General features: G+C 37.9%; 1 protein-coding gene across 6 annotated transcripts in view; it reads right to left on the bottom strand.

Annotated features, from left to right (window-relative positions):
- PTPRD (protein tyrosine phosphatase receptor type D) overlaps nt 1–23,082 on the bottom strand; it is a 2,140,681-nt gene that overhangs the window by 121,681 nt on the left and 1,995,918 nt on the right. For 3 of the 6 annotated variants that reach the window (XM_060014745.1, XM_060014743.1, XM_060014742.1), the window contains 3 exons: nt 22,324–22,533; nt 15,066–15,226; nt 4,847–4,959 (listed from right to left, as the gene is read on the bottom strand). In XM_060014745.1, the coding sequence (XP_059870728.1) occupies nt 4,847–4,959; nt 15,066–15,226; nt 22,324–22,533 (484 nt within the window). Of the gene's footprint in view, nt 1–4,846; nt 4,960–9,380; nt 9,396–15,065; nt 15,227–22,323; nt 22,534–23,082 lie in introns of all 6 variants that reach the window. The other 3 variants (XM_060014746.1, XM_060014744.1, XM_060014741.1) reach the window with 2 other exon arrangements.

The following is a 23,082-nucleotide window of genomic DNA, read 5'->3' on the forward strand; positions in this document are numbered from 1 at the left end:
GCACCAAGAAAGGTGGTGACTAGTGTACCATATGATGCGATTAGTTATATGTTCCTTTACTCCTTTTTTTATACTAGAGAAAAAGCTTATTTCTTTAAGATGCTGAACTTCTAAATTTGCTTTGCTGGAAAAAGGAGAAATCGGAACACGTATCAGTCATTTCTTTGGTTTTCTGATAAATCACCATCTTTTGACAGTAGTATATTTATCTTAGTCATTTTGTGCAATTCTAGAGGCCACTGCCCAGAGGGGCTACTCGGTCCGTGAAAGCTTTTTACGATACTTCAAAAATATTTGTAATTGTCAGTCTCTATCAAAACGGTAAATGTGCCTACCCTAGGACTCTGCCATCACACTTCCAGGTGTCTATCACACAGAAATAACAACAAGATGTGAAAAGATCTGGGCTCAGTGCTGCTCATTACAGTATTATTTGTAAGAGCAAAATACGGGAAATAACTGAGCATCCATTAATGAGGATTGAGTTCATATATTTTGTGACCTCTGTAGAACAGAACAGCATCAATACTCTCACCTGTTAAAAAGGAGGTAAAACCTAATACAGTACCTTGGAAACAGGTCTATTTTTATGCAGTTAAATGGTAAAACAGGAAATTTCATGTATATGCATCTGTCTATATACCTGCTATATATTTTATCATTTAAAGAACTGTATATACATATTAAAAATTCTGGAAGGATATGCATGGAGCTCTATATGGTAGATATTTCTGGAGGGTCAAATTGGAGTAGTTATAGGAAATCGTTTACTTTTTATTTTAAATATTTCAAAAGAAGAAAAATAAGTGGTGAGATGAAGAGTAATTTTTCTTTTTTAAGTGTTTTTTTTTTGCCTTTTACAACTTCTGAAACTTTTCAAACACACACAAAATGTAAATAATATAATGCACAACTGTATAGCCATAATCTACGTGTAACAATTGTTAACAAGCTTATTTTCTATTTAAAAAAATTTCCTCAATAAACATAATTAAGAAATGTTGATGGGAAGGATTATAAAATGACTTGGAAATTTTTTTAACAGAAAAAAAGAAAAGTTTCCTCCCAACAAAAAGAGTTCACTTTTGTTCAACATGTAACTCATCTCTCAGCCATCCTAACACACACCCAGTTCCCACTGTCTACAAAAATGTGTAAGGCTTAATAGAAGCTTCACTAAAAGCATCTTTTGTAAGTGAATCTTTTCTTCCCTTCCTCCACAGATCTTAAAGGCTTGTAAAACATTGATGAGCAGTTAATAATTCTAGAAAATTCTTCTACTACATCTCCTCTCTCATTTACTCATCGTGTCCATTTTATTCCATTACCCACTTGAGATGGTAAGTCTCACCTTAGCTAAATGATCCCTTCTTATGATCCCCTCTACACCTAGCTCTCCATTTTACATTGCTAAATCATTGGTGACACAGCAATGCTACTTCAACTGACGTATTCCACACCAGTTCTGACTGTCCCCACACACCAATAACTGATGACTCAATGTTGTACAACATACTCTCCTAAGAGATTAGGTAGTTCAGGTTCTTGCAAATACAACCTGGCTGTATACTGCCATCTGAACCTTAACAGACAGGTAAATATATTTGTGGAAAATACCTACAAGCATAGGTACCTGCTTTTAATTGGGAAAGCATGAGCCTTCCTTGTCCTGTTCAGTTGCTTGAATACAGCGTTTCACAAACAGAGGGACTTGATTATCACCCCAGATTTGGTAAGTGTGCTAAAGCAATGTTTCTCTCCACACCCCACAGCCTCACAAAGATGGTTATTGGGAAAAGAACAGATTTCTCCGTCTTCACTTTGTGCCTTAGCTGAGCGGCAAGGGACAAAATTCTCACCTTTTCCTTTCCCTGACCCAGAGACAGATGTGCACTGCAATTAAGGAAAGAATTCTTTGAAGTACTTAATGTCAGAATACTGTATTTATATGAAATTTTAAATGTATGTTTCAGTATCTTTTAAATATGAAGCAGAATTTGGGGAAAAAAAGTCTGACTCTTTAAACCTAGACTCTCCAACAAGAATAAGTAACTTAAAATGTAAACAGATATTTCAGTCACAAGGTGAATATCCTTAAAGGAAAGTAGAACTAAGAATCAGTGAACTAAGCAATATGTTTCCTTTACCTTCTGAAAGACCTACTGAATTTCAAGTGATAATGTTAGTTTGACATTTTGTCATCTACAACAGACCCATCAGAAATGGAAATCAATTTGCTTTCATGAACAAGTTCTGTGCTAGGGGCTGGTTATATAAATCACAGGTTTCTGATTCCATTGAAAATCCTGGCTTCTTAATTCCCTACTTATGCACACCATTAAGAAACACTGTCAAATTTTGTAATGTTTGTGGATAATTATATCCCCAAAGGTATGCTGTATATAAAAGCACATTTCAAAAAGGGAAGGGCAAATGGTTTAAAATCCAAAAAAATAAGTAAAAATTTAAATTGTTTCCTGTGCAACACCTAAGAAAGGTGCTTTAGAATAAAAGGATCATTTTATTTCATCATCCAGGAAAGCCCTTGGTTATTCGTGAATCAGGGAGGAAGAAATAGCACAACATAGATACTTGGTTAACAATCCCAACTTCTGATCTCATCCCGTTGGCAAGTAATTGAGGAAATTCATAGCCACTGGCTGGAATCCATCCTGGCTGAAGAAAACTGTAACGTTTCTAGGAATTTCACATTGACAGCTAGGTACAATTTTCTGTGTACACTGGTCACATTTTCAGGACAGCAGGCCACATCACAGAGCTTGGGAGGCACGTAGACTATTTCAACAAATCAGGCTTAAGCAGACTGCTTACCTGAGTACAACATAATGCTGCCTCAGTGAACAGATGTGCAAGGATCTTGGGACAGTTTCTCCTGTCCTATTCTCTTCCTCTACTAAATCCTCTCTCCTTTTTACTGTTTGCCTACTTTATTCTACTATCCATTTGAGGTGAGAAGTCTAATCTTAGTTAACTGATACCTTCTTATATACCTAGGTCCCCATTTTAATTTGGTAAAGTCATGGGTGATATAAGCTATGTCACTTCAGTTGTAACCTTCATTCTCCTTTCCAGTGACTTATATAGAATTTAGCAGGTTCTCTCTATAAATGGATCTCATATTCCCACATACATTGGGGAAATTAGATTCTTTATAGAATTCTTGAATGTGGAGGTGTCTTGGTTAAAGGCATTTATATTTCCCTACCTGCAGCCACCAGCACTCTGCTAATAATCCTTTCTACACAGTTGCCACTCATGCGTTTATGCCTGGAAACATTCTCTGATGGCGCTGGGGGTGGTGAGGGATAGCACTCCCACTGGCTCTCTTCTTTTGGGGCTACCATCGCCTTTATACTCAGCCTTTTAAATTAATTCCCATATAGGAGATTTTCGGCCATGTGAAAATTTTCTTTTACTTTTTATGCTGATGAAGGTATATCTTTTGCTTTTTAAAGAACAAACCTCATTTGAGATAGAATTTTAAAAAACAACCCACTTCTATGATGACCTGTATAGCCACATTAAAAAATGCCAGGCATTTCTTTTAACTGAATAGTTTCTAGTTACTATGACATATCTACATGTAAGATAAAAAATACGCTAAACACAATAAACTGTGTATTTTCAATTCAAAGCAATTCACTGCGAATGTGTAGTTTAATAAAAATAGAATATCCATTGACACACAAAAAAACTTTCAAACAATTGGGGTGCAATACTACCATCAAATTTTAATCAAATAGACTGCTTAGATCAGCTCTTTAATTTTGTCCATTATCATTAGGTATTAAGACAGTGCCACTCAGTTTTATGTTTTTACCTCTCTCTACTCTTTGTTATTTGGCATAAGTAAGATTTAGGTGAAAGAAAGTAAAATAGAGCTAGCCTTGAATTAACAATGCTGTACAAAATGCCCCTCAGCAGGAATAATATTTTTCCTCTGTTGAAGCAGTTAATGTTCTTTAATTTAAGAAACAGACATGTTTTTCTTATCCTCAGTCACTTAGTGTGTCTCCCCAGTAAGAAAGCTAAATTGGTCAGTGAGATTTAGTTTCGGTAATATTTTAAAAGATACAAATTTTTTCCTCATTTTGTTTTTCTCCGTCCCTTCCCCTTTCTTTCAGAGTAACACAGACACAAATTAATAGGGGAATCGAGAAAAAAATGTATTCTTTCCCAATGGGATGGATGAGGTAACATCCATCCATCCATCCATTCATTTGCTTTATAAGATGAGAAACTGAATTCTTCTTTCCAGATAGGTGTCATGGAAAATAATCAACCATGCTAAGCCCATAAAAATGGTAGATATTCTTTTATGTATTTATTTATTTTTTTGCGGTACGCGGGCCTCTCACCGTTGTGGCCTCTCCGTTTGCGGAGCACAGGCTCCGGACGCGCAGCGGCCATGGCTCACAGGCTCCGGACGCCCAGCGGCCATGGCTCATGGGCCCAGCCGCTCCGCGGCATGTGGGATCTTCCCGGACCGGGGCACGAACCTGTGTCCCCTGCATCGGCAGGCGGACTCTCAACCACTGCGCCACCAGGGAAGCCCCCGGTAGATATTCTTAAGAGTATAGTTTTTCCAAAATTTGAAGGGAAATTTTTTTTTTTCTTTTTTCCACCCCACTTCAGATTTACACAAAGAATGCAATTTCCTTTCAAGACATATGTTTTGGTGAGTCTCAAAAATAGTAGAGTAAAAGAGGAGGACAAAGAATTGTTTGAAATAAAGTGATCTATTCACCCCTCAAGGCGATATCAACGGGGCTGTAAAACTTTCAGTAAACACTGTGTTATGGACAAGAGGAGTCATGCCTCTTACCTGGTGTTTGGAAATTAAGGCGCCTCAGTTCTACTGGGTCTGTTGGATGGTGTGAAGGGACCTCCTTACTGTTTGGTATGCTGCTCTTTCTAGAATCAGACTCTGCCCTCTTCCTATAGGGAGAGAATAAAAATTTAAGAGTAAGACAACCAAAAAAATGGAAACAGATTAAAAAAAAGCAGAGTTATGCCCCTCCTAACCCCCCACCCCCCATTTTCAGGTTTAAAACTTTTTGACTTTTGTGACTTCGTTCAGATAACTTTTTTTTTTTCTTTCGGTACGCGGGCCTCTCACTGTTGTGGCCTCTCCCGTCGCAGAGCGCAGGCTCAGCGGCCATGGCTCACGGGCCCAGCCGCTTCGCGGCATGTGGGATCTTCCCAGACCGGGGCACGAACCCGTGTCCCCTGCATCGGCAGGCGGACTCCCAACCACTGAGCCACCAGGGAAGCCCTGTTCAGGTTACTTTTTTCTCTCCTAGCGTACAGTATTTCCTCAGGTCCGAAATTTTTAAGTGGATCATCTCAAAGTCCTCCTTTATCTCTGGATTTAAATAATTCAGTGATTCTGCCTTTAGGCTTAAGGAGGTGTTGGTGAGATAGGTTTGGAAACTTGTTTAGCTTTTCTCCCTCATCCACTAGTTCTATTTGTGAGGGATAGGATAGAGTAACCCTAGTAACCAATACTAAAATTGTGGTTACCATGGGAAAAAACTCATAGAAACTACTGGGCCTCAAGCTAAACAGCTAAATCTGCCCCCCTCCTTTTCCCTTTAGGATACATGACTGGGGGCTACCAAGTGGATCTGCCCTGGATTTTCCCAGAACCAGATAAATACAGTAAGTGCATTTCTAAGATTTCCAGTTAACCTAATACCTGGTAGGAGAATCAGGACCACACAAAACCAACATCCCTTTTCTCTTTTCAAATCCCAAGGAAAAAACAGTATCAGCTGTTTATGGTGTCAGGCTAACTCTCTTTGCTTAAGGTGTCATAATGTAATTTTAATAAATGTCTATGCAAGAAATGTGAGGTTTTCTCGTAAGATTTCTTTATCCTTTTTTTTTTTTTGCCCCCCAAACAAATAATCACAGAGTAGTAGCTAGCTATTTTCTTTAAGGTTGAATTAGATTAAAAATTCACTTAACTAATGGAGAACTTTTCAAACAGTGCTTTATTCCAAATACAGATTCCAGCAATCTCCAGGCCGGAGGCATAATCCTAGCATCTCACCCCTTCTCAGAGCAAAGGCATTCTTATTTGGAGAAAGGGTGCAGCAGTATTTAGGAACTCTCCCTTTCTCTTTTTGATATGACGGTGGTACAGCTCGTTAGTGTTGCTGTGGCAGTGGGCTCTCATTCAGTGCCACCCAGGTCGTTCCACGGTTAGCCAGAGGGCTCCTGTTAAATAGCCTTTCTTTCCATCTCTGCTCATCTGTATAGAATAAAACCAACCAGGGGATGAAGGGCAGATTGATGTGAAGGGAAAGCACACTTGATTTGCTCAAGTGCATTGCCTTCAGCAAAACATCCTCAGTGGAATGAATATTTGGGGGTGAGTCCTGTTAGACACCTTGCTCTCTCAGAACCTTGGATTAACCTGTCTCAGGCTTCTCTGTTTCCACCTAAAAGTGTCAGGTATAGCCTTAGGACTGAGCATACTGCCAAGCCCTACTACCAATCGGAGGAAAGCAGTGAGTTGGAGGCATGCCAAAGGTACTGGCAGCTCCAGTTATATGGAGTAGAAAATGAGAAGGAAAAGGAAAAGAAGAGATGGAGAACTGGTCCGAGAGATATGAGAAGGAAGAGAAAAAGGGTCTAGGAAGACAATGGGAAAGAAGGATATGATGACCACTTTCACAATAGAAAATGTCACCGTGTTTATGCTGGGGGTATGTGCCTCACAATACAGAGAGACGTTTTACTCTCGAAGATGCAGGATCTAAATGGGTTAATGAAACACCGCCGAGTGTGGCCAATCAATCCCACGTGTGACAAACATATGGTTGGTCTTCTCCAAGTAATCCCAGTGGCCCTTTTCGGGTTTGGGTCTTTTCACACAATTTGGCACATGGCTTTACTGATGCGCCAGATCCCATGACTGAAAACTGGATTTTTATCCCTTTTCAAAGTGGCTCTACAGTCTTTCTTGCAGGATTACGGAAACCACATGAAGAAATATCTGGGCAAGGAGACCCTCACTCTTGCAGATATTGTGGGACACCCTCCTTATCTTCCTTTGTGCTGAGGCCAGGCTGAGTGATGTGAGACACAGGGAAAGAAAGAATACTCTCTAAAGACATTTACTCAGTTTCTCTGGCGCCAGGAAAGTTGAAAATGCCATCTTGTTGCCCGACGAGTCTCGGAAAGCCCAGAGCATGGGGACTGAAGTTACAATTCATAATCGTAATAAACGGGAGGGGTGTCCCGACATTTAATAACTAACATCTCCCTCACCTAATCTGTCCAAGTAAGATAATCTCCAAGAAATCAGACTCCAGAAGTCCTAGCCAGCTAGGAAAAGCAGCTGTTTAAATTTTATTTTGCTTCTTTTAGTTTTGATGATCACAACAGGGGTGATTCCGGCTGCCCACACTCTTTATCGCATTATTTTTAAACAGAAATGTGTTAAAATGTTTGTTTTCCAACAAAGAATTTCTAAGGAAGATTTGCAAGATGAAGAGTTTGGTCATCATCAGTAACAGTGGTCATTTTTAAAAACTGAATTTACTGTTGCAAGGTACTAAATGGTGTATAATGATCTAAATCAGTCCCAACAGGAACGTAAGGAGTAACATTTTTTTTTTTTTTTCTGGTAAGTTTTCAGAGGTCTCATTATTCTCATTTTCGTCTACTGATAGAAAAAAAGCAACAAATAGTGACTTGAACCAGATTCTGAATTTTGCCTCGCTGTTTTCTTTTTTCTATTAGGATTATAAAGCCCTAGGGTAAGTTTATTTCTCACAGTGAGAAGTATCTACCACGTGCAGGGGTTATCTGGGTGAAAAGAAAATAGAAGATCACATGACATTTCAGATATGGCAGAAACTGCTAATACCATAAAAGTATGTGTTTTTTGGGGGGCTGTGAATACTGTACAACAAAAATGCTGCTCTGTGGTCTAAGCGGGGTTTTATTTTCACTTATTCTCACCTGGTTCTTATCTACAGGTAAAGTGGGGAGAAAAAAACAAAAGGATGATCTTGTGGCAGATCATATATATCTATTTACTTGGAACAAAGATATTCAGACATACGAGTACAGGCTTTTGGAAGAAATATATTTATTTGAATATTCATAGAGATGTCAAAGAAATCAATTGGGACACTTAACGATTCTGACATCATTAAGAATGGAACCCCAACTCTACGACTATTGGTGTGAATCTCCTTGGGTAAGTCAACTACAAACCTTCTTAATTTCTTCACTTATAAAATAGAGAAGGAGTGTTAAAAGATGATATCTACTTTGTGGCCCATTTCATTTTAATAGAACGAGAAGGTAGTGATGAAATTGTGAAATGAGGACAGTGTTGTAATGAGAAGGTGGATCTCTGAGTGTATTAACTAGAGTCAAAGTGTTTTGGTTTTGGGCTAGAAAAACTATTTTGCATGTGTTTCCTGCTGGATTAATGGCAAGCACACCTTCTCAGAGATAGTCTGAGTTTCCTGCCAGTGAAAGTGTAATAAGTGATTTTAGGGACAGTAATACAGCAGTAATTCTCAAACTTTGGTATGCATCGGAGTCGCCTACGAGGGCTTGTTTAAACGGCAGGCTGCTGGACCAACTCCCAGAGTTTCTGATTCAGTAGTTCTGGGATTTGGGGGAGCCAAGAATTTGTGTCTCTACCAAGTTCCTAGGTGACGCTGATGCCACTGCTGCTTGTCCAGGGGCCACTCCCAGAGAACCCCTGTAATACAACATTGGGAGGGAGGCGGGTTAGAGGAGCATTGAGATCCTTTTCTTAGTTTAATCAGGAATTCATATATAGACATCTAGGTATGTGTTAGAAAGCTGCAGGGTTAGCTTCGACTGATCAACAAATAAGCAGTATAGGGATTATTATTGTTATTATTGCTAGTATTATTCAAGGCTGGAAGACAGGGAAAATAATTTGGAATTAAATATAAGTTTTCACTAAGGCACTGACATCAACATTAGCAGGGTGTGAGAATGCTAGTATTCCTGTACACAGTGTCTTGAGATCAAACTTTCAGTAAAAACAAAAGAAAAATGGCTTACATTAACACATACAGATGCTCATTTAACCTTGACTACAAACAAAACTCAGACTGGTTTTAGTACCTTCTAAATTTGGCTTTAAATACTCTAGTCTTCATATATAGACAAACTATTTCCCCCCAAATCATTTTAATATCAAAATTATTTTATATATCTAGGCTTCGTCCATCTTCCCCTTGCCAGTTGCATCTTTTATATCCAACCTCCACCCTCGCCCCCTCAATACCTCCAAAGTCTACCCGTATCTTTTTTTTTTTTTTTTGGACTGAGCATGAAAGGGGTTCTCTATTCCTCACCTGTCAGGTTTACTGCTCCATTTTAATGCAGCAAAGAAAGAAAAAGAAAGGCTAAATGTTAGTTGGCCAATGGTAACAAGAGTAACCATGACAACCAAGATTTAACAGTGCTCAGAATCAGGGATATATAACACATTAGAAAATGATAGCATATCAAAATATTTAAAGGCCTCTAGACATGAAGCAAATGGGAGACATGAGCGTACATGGCTAAGCAAAACATTTGTGTGTGTGTGTTAGTGTCAGACTCGCTTTCATTCATCAATCCACAAAACACTGCCACAATTAATTATATCGCAGGAAGTGTTTGATGGTAGAGATATAATTTGATTTTTACAAAACACGCCATGAGACAACTGCTACTGTACTTAATGGGAATATGACCTCATTCCATATAAGAAATTTAGTTCATTTAAGAATCTTCAGTTAAGAGATACAGTATTCCTTTAATGATTTAAAACACCTGCAAATTGCATTGACCTGCACAGAAATCTGCACAATTGCATAATACACCACCAGATTACGAAAGTGGCAGAAATGATTTCTTCAAACACCTTTTGACAAGTAAGGTGATCGTAAGTTTTTTCTTTCTAGTAAAAGATTAAATACATTTTCAGTTTTGGAAAATATAATATTCATCATTATAGATCTACAGAGCATGACCCATTTATATAGCTGTGCTAATCCAGAAAAGTATTTTTATTACCGGCCACTGACATGACAGGTATTTTCCTAGTCACAGAGGCGCTGCTGTCTGTGAACACTTGCAGCTCATTCTCATAGACACTTTCACCTGTGATAATATGTGTATTGTTTAACCATGTCCTTTGGGCAGAGAGTATAACCTTCACCTGAAGAGAATTCATCTAAACGGTCTTCATGTTGAGGCCAATTGCAAAGTGTTTAGGGAGTTCTCAAGTGCGAAAAATAAAGGTGCCAGGTCCACTTCAATGCGAATGACATAATACACACCCATATTGCTGGAGGATCTGGCTTTAAGGCAATCCAGTCCATTTCTTTTCAAAAATACAAAGTCCACCTTTAAATTGTACAAACACACACATACAAAGTGAATAATGAAAATGATATCAAACACACAGGTTCTTCTTTTTATTCTTAAAATAATTTAGCTGGTTGCACCAGGCTTGTAAAAATTCCTACCAATGTCCTCAGCTTGCTTAGTTTTAATCCGTGAGGTCATCAGTGAATCAGTTGTAGGAAAAGCTATTCCTCTGAGAGGAAGAGAAATACCTAGTGAACTGCCAGTTCTGTATACGAAAAGGCTGTTGAATATTAGGATGAACCAGTGCATGGCGTGCGCTTCACTCCCTCTGCCACAGCAATGTCAGCCTTGCTGCACACATGGGTACATAGCTGGTACCAATATCTAAGTTTGAATTCTTTTGGAAGTGGTGTATTTAAATTACAGGCTGAGGGTTTTATTACAGCTCTTGCCAGTCAAGATGAACGTGATAAGCAGTGATGGAGTAAACAAGAGGAGGGAACTGAGTGTATCACTATTGGACTTGTGTAAATTTGATTATTCAGTAGTCCCCTGTACCATGCACTCTACCGGGCACAAGGAATACAATGAGGAATAAGACGGAGTCCTTGACCTACAGTTTAGTGGGGGGAGAAAGCCAAGAAAATGGGCAATGGCAGTGATGGGGTAGGTTCTATAATATAGAGAAGTAGAAAGTGCTCTAAGAGCGTACAGCAGGGGACCCTAAGGCAGCCTGAACTGGTACAGCACAGAGGACATGAGGAGGACAGTCACTCAGAAAGGCTTTCATTTAGTAAGCGGATCTTAGCTTAGCTTATTTCTAAAAGGTGAGTTAGGTTTTGCCAGGCCGGAGGAGTGGAGTGAGAGGAAAGGCTTTCCAGGCTTAGGGAAGGCATTGCCCAGAGCGGGGGGGCGTGGCAGCCCATTTCTTCATAGCATCTCAGAATAGTCTGGACTGCATTGCTTTCTTTGATAACACCTTGGAAATATACGTAGGGTTGATACAAAAAGACGACTTAAAGAGGCAGAGCCCACAGGGAGCCAATGTTGGATCTGGGAAAAGGTGAAAAAGCCAAAGTCTGTATTTTAGTCACAGCTACCTCATGGTCTTCACACATAAACTAAACATCTTGGGGTGGGGATGGAAATTATTTACTCTCTACAGTGTCCACCCACATTAGACTATTACTATTCAAGAATGTGAATTTGGTCTAGACCATGCCTTAGCGCTTTCCAACCTCCTAATCCATTTTTTTTTTCCTTCCATACTACACGGTAAATACTTCTCAGCCATCTTGAAATGCTCTTCGTAGAGTCAGTCAGGTTAACATTTTATTTTAAGAATATTTTCTCTAGGAATAATTCCTGGACAGTTTTAGAACCAGCGACTGAAAAGCCTTACATGTGTAGCAGATGTGCAGGGTAGATGAACATCAAAGAGCATTCAATTGCTTTATGGATTCTTTTTTCTTTGTAGGGGAGGATAGATGAAGGGCACCATGGAGTCATTTAGAAAACTTACACATGCACTGGAGGCAGAAATAATATAGTATTAATTCTGTTACTTGGTTTTTTTTAGGTTCTCAGATTAAAAAAGTCAGTCAATTATCTAATCTACATACTTATTTTCTAAAAGTGAAGAAACCGAGGCCAGGAGTGGTAGCATGAATTTCTACCCCATTTAGCCAGCTAGTCACAGAGCTGGGACTTGAACTCAGGTTTCTTGCTTCCTAGTTCAGTATTTTTCTAAACTTTGCTACCTCTTCTCTCTGCAGTTTAAATTGTTAAATCATTGTATGTATCACATATAGAGTACCGGATTTCCAAAAATTCCTAGTGCAAGGAAATTAACACTAAAGACCTACCAAACACGTTTTACTATTCTGATGGCCCTCTAGGCCCTTACAAAGGCTCCGTGACATGTTTTATCATTGATTATCAATATATTATAGTTTTCAAATGATTAAATTGAAAACAAAGTCAAATGAATAGAATGTGAAAGTGTGCTTTTCCATTTTAACATAATTAATAGGGATAAGTCTCAAAGTCTCCTCGGAGAGCTCAGTGAAATGTATTTGTTTATATGGACGAAGCATCCACAGCTACAGACCCATTCCTAACAAACACAAGTAGTCTTGTAAACAGGTGTGTATTACCAACAGGATATATGTGCGTCACCAATATTTTATACTCATTCCCGACTCAAAGTATTATTTGCACACAGGAAGTGAAATAATACTTTAAAAATAATAATGCTGATAATAATAATACATTCCATTCTGAGTCATTACCAGTGACCTATGTATAAACTGAAAGGCACCTAAGAAGAGGGATATAGTGTGTTTGTTTGTTATATAATTTTCTTTGCTCAGGATCCAAGCTATTAAAGACACTATTCATTGCCTACAGAAGATTTCCTCTTGAACTGTTTCATGATAATCAGGAAGGACATTGTTGGGTCTACTTGAATTTCAAGTCAGGAATGTTCTTTACTGCTGAAGCAAGCATTTCTATTTCAGAAATGCTTCATGGGCTTTCAGATGGTTAGCTAAATATACTTAGCATTCGAGGATGTGTGCATTTCCCAACAATTGCATTAGACGATGCTTACATATGCACACACTGAAATGCAACTTCAACAGTCATAAAAATCTTTAAATATGATGCCTCTTTTTGCAGGATTAGGAAAAATTATAACTGAGTTTATTTTTTTCAAGCACGTGTGGATAAAGAAAACTTTAAAAGGATTTCTAGCGGGTTGACCAGGAAAACCCCGAGCGAACTTTTTGGCCAACGCACGCATGACTTAATGATAGCCGGATAGAGTCACCACTTAAAAAAAGGTAAGCATCTTGTTCATTTTGAGTAATCACACAATGTCACGTGATATGATCTAGAAATGCAACTGTCAGCCACCAGTTGTCTTCTGGTCTGACTCCCACAGCAGGATGTTACCACTTAAATGAATGTTTCACAGAAAACAATTAGAATTCTCTTTTTACTTTTTTCTTCTTGTATTCTCTTCTGGTAATAAGTGCGGTACCTGAACAGCAAAGCTGTTGCTTGGACTCGGACTCACATAGGATCTCTTACTGTTCTGGAGTATGTGGGACCTCACACTTCCTGCCCTTTAGCTCTTACGTAAGAGAGAAGGGATCAAATACAAGAGCACACTGATAAGATACAGACTGGGATGGGAAGATTGAAACCATCAACTAAGATGTTTGGGCCTGTCAAGCAGTTGCTTTTTCAGCTATTATTTTATGGAGTGGACAATTTGAGTGATGGCAGTGATCGGGAAGAATAATGATGGATTTATTTTTTTTAATTCTAGAAAGGATAGGTGATTTAATGGGCTATGGTATGAACTTCTTTAACTAACTTGTCCTTTTTTTCTCAACTCTGGAATAGAATGGAATACAGCCTCATAAGAGAGAGTTTTGCAAGGGAGAAGTGTCTGTCTTGAAAAGTATGTTTTTGAGTCAAAAGAAGAGCTTATGAAAAAAGAGCTATTCCAAGAACAAAGGAATGCAGGTAGGAATAATTAATGTAAACCCAATGAAGGGAGATATACGGGTGGGAAAAAGAGATAATGAAAATAAGATATCTTGTCAGATTAAACATGTGAGCAAGCATCAAAATGAAGACATTCTCATCTAATTTTGAAGGTCAAGGTTATAGTGAGGGAAGAAGAGAGAAAAACTATCTTGCAGTAGAAGGAAGAGAGTAACTTCACAGTGGCATTCCGACAGATGACACACTACAAAGGAAACACAGATTAAAGGTTCATGAAAATAAAATTTGGAATGGAAGAAAAGAAAAATTGATATAAAGGGAGAGAGAGAATTCAGAATTCAGTCATTCTACATGTTTAAGAGAGATGTTAATTGTTAAAATTTTATACATTATTGTATTTTTTAGGTCAGAAAGGATTAAGGGGAAGAAGAATTACTCACGTCTTCTATCCAACTGCTTAAGCAGTGACCTAGGGGAAGAAATCTTGCTTATGTGTAATGGAGGCAGAAATGGGATTGACAAGAGTGGATCAGAAAACACAGGTAAATGTGGGTTATTTGCATCCCACCTGTGGTCAGACACTAAATCATATGGATACGTGGGGGTATCAAGACTAAGGTTATATTTTTTCTAAAGGAAAATGGTACCTTGCATTTCCTCTTGGACACAAATGGGAAAGGGAAAAAGTTCATCCTCTTCCTATCTTTTCTTTCTTTGCTCTTCTATTTTTAGCCACTTTTGCTAACTTTTGAAAATAGCCACAGGGGTGGGGGGAGGGCAGGGAATCTCAGCTGACAAGCAAGTTAGTTAGACTTATGAACTGGACGCAAATGTGCCAACTTGATCTGAAACAATCCAGTGTGAGCTTCCTTGGGACTATCTGCTTGTGAATGTAGTAACATCTCAGCTGTCATGCAAAGCGCTCATTCTGCATAAGTAAGTAAGTATCTCAGAAGATGGAGGTTGGGATCTATGCCTGCTGGGCAACAGAGTCTATACCACATGGTGAATGAGATTTTAAATAGCTGAGTCTTTACGTTTTGTTCTAACGCTAATGGACACCGTTTTGTCCAGTGATTATTGGAAGTATTTCTACTAAGATCAACCACACAATGACCCTAGAAGGATAATAAAGTCTTTGCAATAGAAATATGGGGCAAACCTACCTTTTATAAAGAAGAATAGCTATGACAATGCAGATGATAAAGACCACTGCAAGGACAGGACCTACAACCCAGATCAAGCCTTCTTCTTCGTCTGTGATTGGCTGTGGATCCAAATCCATTGACACAACAGGATCAGAGTAAGGGCTGGTTGCATACATCTTCTGAGGAAAAACAGAATCTGTGTTAGTTAGTTAGAAAATAATGCCTTTCTAGAAAGTATCTTGAGCATTAGAACATCGTGGATTTGATAATAAGTGTGTAAAATAAAAAAGGAGGGGAGAGAAAGGAAGAAAAGAGGTTTTGTAATCGAAATTTCCTTTAAAGTATTTTACAATAAAATCATTTTTGATGGTATAAATTACTCCATAGATACTTTTTCACTGGGATCTATATGTGGCATATTAAATGATCTTATGAAGGACCAGTCAATTAAGCAGTCACAAAATGTTCAATGAGCATTTACATTGTGCCAATGTGTTACATGCAATGAGAAAAATACAAAATATTATCGGTCCAGCAATTAAGATATCATCACTCACTCAGCTGAGACCAAATTACAAGAAAGTAACATTTATACAGCAAATTATCGGTATTGCATTAAATTATGTAAGTAGTCCTACGTACTGCACCTTTGTAAGAAAATGAAGGCCAAAATCTACAACTGCAAAAGAAAAGTCCAGTGTTCAAATTATAACTGCAACACGCATGAAAGTGATAATGATATGGCTTTTTAGAAGATAACATTTTGAGAACTTACTTAAAAGGATTTAGCATATCTATTTAATTTTATTACAGTACTGCTCAGAGGTTGGTATAACAGAAAAGGAAAACCTTAAATACACTGTGGGAATGTAAATTGGTACAGCCATTATAGAACACAGTATGTTGGTTCCTCCAAACATTAGAAATAAAAGTACCATATGACAAATCCCACTCCTGGGTATATAGCCAAAGGAAAGGAAATCACTGTCTCAAAGATACCTGCATACCTGTGTCCTCTGCAGTATATTCACAATATCTAACACATGGAAGCAACGTAAGTTTCTTTTTATGGATGAATGGATAAATGTGGTTATCTATAGACACAGATACATACACACACAATGGAACATTATTCAGCCATTAAAAGGAGAAAAAAAGGAGAAAATCCTGCCATCTGCGATGACATGGATGAATCTGGAGGGCTTTATGCTAAGTGAAATAAGCCAGACAGACAGAGAAAGACATATATTGTATGGTTACAAGAAGAATGAGTGAGTTCTGAAAATCTAAAGTGCAGCAAGGTGACTATAGTGAGCGACACAGAACGGTATACCTGAAAGTTTCTGAGAGTAGATCGTAAACATTCTCACCATACACACGAAACGAACAAACAGTTAATTTTCTTGAGCTTGGTAATCACAGAGTCTGTGTATACAGAACTATATAGAATCATCACATTGTGCATTTTAAATATGTGCCACTATATTTGGCAATTATTCCTCAATAAAGCTGCAAAGATATATATATATGGAAAGTCACTTGGTGAATGAAGGGACTGCATATGCATGAATTGTTTCTATAATATCTTGTTTTGTTCTGTCCTATTTTAGACTCGCTCAGAAAAATATTCTCGTGACTCTGCCTCTCTTTAAAATACTATTTTTCCCACTAGAGACCAGTCCACATTCACGAGCTGCCCCACATGTCTTAAGAACAAACAAACAGCTCACAGCTCAATAACAAAAAAAACCAAACCACCCAATTAAAAAAACAAACAACCCAATTAAAAACTGGGCAGAAGACCTAAATAGACATTTTTCCAAAGAAGACATACAGATGGCTAAAAGGTACATGAAAAGATGCTCAACATCACTATTAGAGATGCAAATGAAAACTACACAATGAGGTGTCACCACACACGGGTCCAAATGGCCATCTTCAAAAAGTCTACAAATGCTGGAGAGGGTGTGGAGAAAAGGGAACACTCTTGCACTGTTGGTGGGGATGTAAATTGATACAGCCACTATGGAGAACAGTATGGAGGTTCCTTAAAAAACTAAAAATAGGACTACCATATGACCCAGCAATCCCACTACTGGGCATATACCCCGAGAAAACCATAATTCAAAAGGACACGTGCACATGTGGATGATCCGCAGGTCCATCCACCCCCTTTCCAGTCTCACACAACCACATTTCTCATTACCTCATTCATGTTCCCCCAAACCGTATCAAGAATTTCTTCCTTCCTCTAACAGTCTCCACTGCTGCTAGAGTTATCCTAAACTGCATCCGTAAAACCTTCAGGAGGCTCTCTAGGGATTCCTAAATAAAAGCTAGACATCTTAGCACGATTCTTAAGGGCCTCCACAATTTTGTTTGAAACTTTCTTACCACATATAACATGTTCCATCACAATAGACTTCTTGCTGCTGCTACCAAAATGCTCTATTCTCTCTCTTTTCTTTAACCCTCTCACAAGTTCCACGACATTTAGCTCCCGCAATCCGACTCCAAGGCCTCACTTAAATTTCGCCTCCATTGAAGCTGCCTCTCCTTAACTGGAAATAATCGGTCATTTCACAAAATGTAGGTAAAAGTCATTTTAACAATTTGAAGTTATTTGTTCCTTAATGGTAGTGGCCAGGCTCTATTTTGGTTTTTCATTTGTGTACATGCCTTATCTTCTTTAATGAAACTATAAACTCCTTGAAGGTAAAGATTTATATACAGTTTGTATGCTTAAAGCAGCAAGTACAGAACTTTGCATTTAGTGGGTTCCCAGAAAATCTCTGTTGAATAAAATAAAATGCTCATTTTTTTTTCAAATGGCTGACATTATTAAAGCACGAGAGAGTATACTCATTTTTCCACTATCGGTAAATATGTTTAATTATTTTCAGTCTGCATTTTTAAACAATTAGCGCATATATTCTGCTTTAAGTAGGACAAGCTCAGCAGTCAATCTGGAGAACACATGCCCACGAAATGCCTGTATGCTATTCTCCCTTTCCATTTTCCTCACTATGTCCAGGAAAGAGATTGAGCAGACTTTTGGATTTTCTAATGCATCTAAAGAATACAAAAACTCAATATGTTTCTAACCTTCTTAGGGGCTGATTAAAAAAAAAAAAACAAAACAAAAAAGATATGTACAGTGTAAGGATTTACACAAAGGGCTTAGCAAATACACTCTATGTGCAAGAAACATGATTCTTTTATATAATTAATTGTTTGTTTTGGTTTAAATTTTCCCCTTTCCATTTTGTAGGTCACACTCACATTGTTTGGGAGACTTAAGTAAGCAAAACTCTCTGATTTGAAATTCTTTACCAAGAGCCTTTGAGATAATAATCTTGGTTAGCCAAGATGGAAATCTAAGCAGAGGTTTTTCCCAAAGTACATAGATTTCCAACCCAAATCAGGAAACAGAGACATGTGAAAATGAAAAGAAAACAAAACAGTAAAATGATATCAGCCTTATGAAAAGTAGAATTTGTTCAGTATGTGGGAGTAATGGAAAAGATTAAACGTTGGGTCACTCTAAACCAGTCCTTTGATATTCTTAATGAGGCAGTTAATTGGGGAAAAGCTCATGTCTTTGTGGGGGGAAGGGGGATATTTTCTGTATGCAAATTATCATCCCACCCTTGGAGTGGTTAGCCACTTTAACAATCACTCTTGAAAATCTGAGGTTTACAAAAGACTGTATCACTACGAGCATTATACTAGCTGGGTACAAGTCTATAAATGCTGGCATGAACACACATAGGAAACATAAAGGAAATACTGTTAGCTTTGACAGCGATGTTGAAAAAGATGATGGAGAAAAGGGGCAACTTAGACAATACATATTTGGGAAGAAATCCTAATTATATAATTAATGAAACAGTGAGATGACATACTAAGGGAAGAGGTGAACTATTCATCAATGGTGATACATTTCAACACTAGTTGAAATGTATCAAGTAGCTGAAATGTCTGTTAGAAACCAGAGTCTCTGACAGTGCATGATCTGATGAGATTCCATTTTTGCTGGATTCTCTGATCTATCTCAGTGCTCTGAACGTGCTTTCGGAAATGTCCTAAAGCTATTTAAAGAAAATTTCTTTCAAATATCTAAAAGTCATTAAAAAAAAGATAAGATGGTTCCAACATTCCATTCCCTTGATGTTCTGCCTTAAAACCTTCAACTAGGAAGAGAAAGCACATCCGTGCATTAAAATTCCAGGAAGCCCATCACTTTGTTTTCAAATGACATCCTGTGCACACACACAAAAAAACCAGGCAGAAAGGCTGCCTTTGTGTTTTGATTTTCCACGAGGGAATTCCTTCAGTCATTTGAAGAGAAGCCCCACTGTACATGCTACCACCTGATGTGGAGAAATCTTTGATATATCTCACACTTCCTATACCGGGGAAGGGACTGGCTCTATCTAGTTGCCACACCTGTCAGTTTTAAGCCCCATTAGAAAGGTATAGTTTTGAATATGTATATTAAATGTTAATGTGAACCGCCACTTCAAAATCTACCTCCCTCCCATCTACAATTTCTCGCCCTCTCTCTCTCCCTCTCTCTCTGTTTTTAACATTCAAAGCAACTGATGCGCAGAATGACATAAGAGCAAGATGAATTACATAAAAGAAGACAACTCATTATTTAGAGGACCTTAGGAATTCTCTGTTTTATTGAATTGTTTTCTAACTTTCTTGGCTTTTCACTGATAAAGTCTCTGGTAAATTGCTATAATTTAAAACCCAGGCTATGCTTGCCTTTTCCTAGATAGAACTTCCCTTGAATCTGGGCAGAAAGCACTATGGGTTCACTGGTAGTTATAGGAGAATAAAATACATACAATCACCCCCCCATCAATATTTTCAAATACTTGGAAATTAACTATGTTTAATCTCAGAGCTTGTTAGTTACTACTGTAATCACACAGGCTAAGATCTACTAGGTATTATGCAACATACCTAATATTAAACATATATTTGAAAACAGTCATTTTAAGAGGATGAGGAAGGAGACGAGCAATGATGGCTGTCACCCTCCTATCCAGATGTGGGTCACATCAAAAGGTCTTAAGAACCATGCCCCTATAAAAAGCATCCAAATTGGAAAGAAAGAAGTAAAACTGTCATTATATGCAGATGACAAGTACTATATATAGAAAACCCTCAAGTCTCCACCAAAAATATTATTAGAACTAGCAAATACATTCAGTAAAGTTGCAGGTTACAAGATTAACATACAGAAATCTTGCTTTTCTATACACTAATAATGAACTATCAGAAAGAGAAAGCAAGAAAACAATCCTGTTTAAAATTGCATCAAAAAGAATAAAATATCTAGGAATGAACTTAACCAAGGAGGTGAAAGACCTATACTCTGAAAACTATAAAACATCGATGAAGAAATTTGAAAATGATAAAAAGAAATGGGAAGATATTCCATGTTCTTGGATTGGAAGAATTAATATCGTAAAATGTCCATACTACACAAGGCAATCTACAGATTCAGTGCAATCCCTAGCAAATTACCCATCGCATTTTTCCCAGATCAAAAACAACACTAAAATTTATATGGAACCACAAAAGATTCTGAAAAGCCAAAACCATATTGAGAGAAAAAGAACTAAGCTCGAGGAATCATGCTCCCTGACTTCAGACTATACTATGAAGCTACAGTAATCAAAATACTATGGTACTGGCACAAAAACAGACACACAGGTCAGTGGAAAAGAATGGAGGCTCTAGAAATAAACCCATGCACCTATGGTCAATTATTCTACTACAGAGGAGGCAAGAACATACAATGGAGAACAGACAGTCTTTTCAACAAGTGGTGCTGGGAAAGCTGGACAGCTACCTGTAAAAGAATGAGATTAGAACATTCCCTCACACCATGTACAAAATAAACTCAAAATGGAATAAAGACCTAAATGTAAGGCCTGAAACCATAAAACTCCTAGAAGAGAGCATAGGCAGAACATTCTTTGACATAAATTGTAGCATTTTTTTTTTTTCTGGATCTCCTAAGGCAAAAGAAATAAAAGCAAAAAACAAAAAATGGACCTAATTAAACTTAAAAGCTTTTGCACAGCAAAGGAAACCATCAACAAAGCAGAAAGATAACCTACTGAATGGGAGAAAAATATCTGCAAATGATGTGACCAATAAGGGCTTAATATCCAAAATATATAAACAGCTCATACAACTCAATATCAAAAAACCAGACAACCCAATTAAAAATGGGCAGAAGTCCTGAATAGACATTTTTCGAAAGAAGACATACAGACAACAGGCATGTGAAAGGATGCTCAACATCTCTAACCATCCAAGAAATACCCATCAAAACCACAGTGAGATATCACCTTAAACCTGTCAGAATGGCTATCATCAAAAAGACCACAAATAACAAACGTTGGCGAGGATGTGGAATAAAGGGAACCCTTATACACTGTTGGTGGGAATGTAAATTGGTGTAGCCACTATGGAACACAGTATGGAGGTTCCTTAAAAAACTAAAAATAGAACTACCATATGATCCAGCAGTCCTACTCCTGAGTATGTATCTGAAGAAAATAAAAACGCTCGTTTGAAAACATACAGGTACCCCAATGTTCATAGCAGCATGATTTACAATAGTCAAGATATGGAAACCACCCAAGTGTCCATTAACAGATGAATGAATAAAGAAAATGTACATATATGCAATGGGATATTACTCAGCCGTAAAAAAAGAATTATGCTATTTGCAACAACATGGATGAACCTAGAGAGAATTATGCTTAGTGAAATAAGTCAGAAAAAGACAAATACTGTATCACATCACTTATACGTGGAATCTAAAAAATAAAACAAACCAATGTGTATAACAAAACAGAAACAGACTCACAAAGAACAAACTAGCGGTTACCAGTGGGGGAGTGGGTTAGGACAAGAGAGGGGTGTGGGATTAAGAGATACAAATGCCAAAACAAAAAACAAACAACAATAAAAAGAACCATGCCCTATCAATTTGGCACTTCATAAACTAGATGTCCATCTAAATTTCCTGTCATTAGGGACACAGCCTTACTTGTAACGAAATCTCAAGCAGACTACTCAGCAGTGTTCAAAGAGTAGGCAGCCTGTTACCACATCTAAGTTAGCGAAATCTCTTGAGAAATAATTAGGGCGCATGTACCTATGTATCCCCAAATAACCAAATTCTGGTGAAAAATGTATAAGAATACCATAGGAAATTAGATGGACGCCATCATAATTAACTTACAGACTCTGCGTGTTCCATCACTGCTAACACAAAGAAGACATATTCTTGACCACTTTGGAGTTGCTTGTTTGTAAATCCACCATAATGTTTTTCATCCCCCAGGGTGAACTCAGTGGGAAGGACATCAAAGTGAGCGGCAATATATGGCTTCAACTCAACTTCTCTCCCATAACGGATGCTTCTGCGTTTCCTAGATATCTCTTTAAGCAGCTTAAGGGAAAAAAGTGGGAAACAGAGAAAGAAATGTAAACAACAATAACCCAATGTAATGACAATTTAATGGGAGAAATTAACTCAGGGCTGGGAACAACCCAAATACAGTGTGTCCACAATACGCGTAGTATGTCAGCATTACTAAATCTCAGTCTCTCTGTCTTCCAAAGGTAAGGCACTGAATTGCAATTGCAAGGCTCAGGCTGTAAACACTGGACGATTAGATCCTTTACTGGTAGTTCACATCACTGTCCACTCTGATGAAATCCTCTCAGAGGACAAGAATGCATTATAACTTGTCTGTGGAAAAAATTCAGCTTGATTCACAAAAGCCCGTCATGCAGGCTTTATCACTTACTATTCAACAAGTAGTACCCTCAGATAAAGCCATCAAAACGTTCAAAGACCAACTTTTTGGAGAGATTAGTACCATTTTAGATTACTTTTAGTAATGAGATAACTTGTATGATGTATATCCCCTCAAATCAGCAGAAATAGAATCTGATGACCAATTTTTAATTGACATTTTAAATAGACATGGTCACT

The sequence above is a fragment of the Delphinus delphis genome, chromosome 6, assembly GCF_949987515.2.
Source record: "Delphinus delphis chromosome 6, mDelDel1.2, whole genome shotgun sequence".
Taxonomy (NCBI): domain Eukaryota; kingdom Metazoa; phylum Chordata; class Mammalia; order Artiodactyla; family Delphinidae; genus Delphinus; species Delphinus delphis.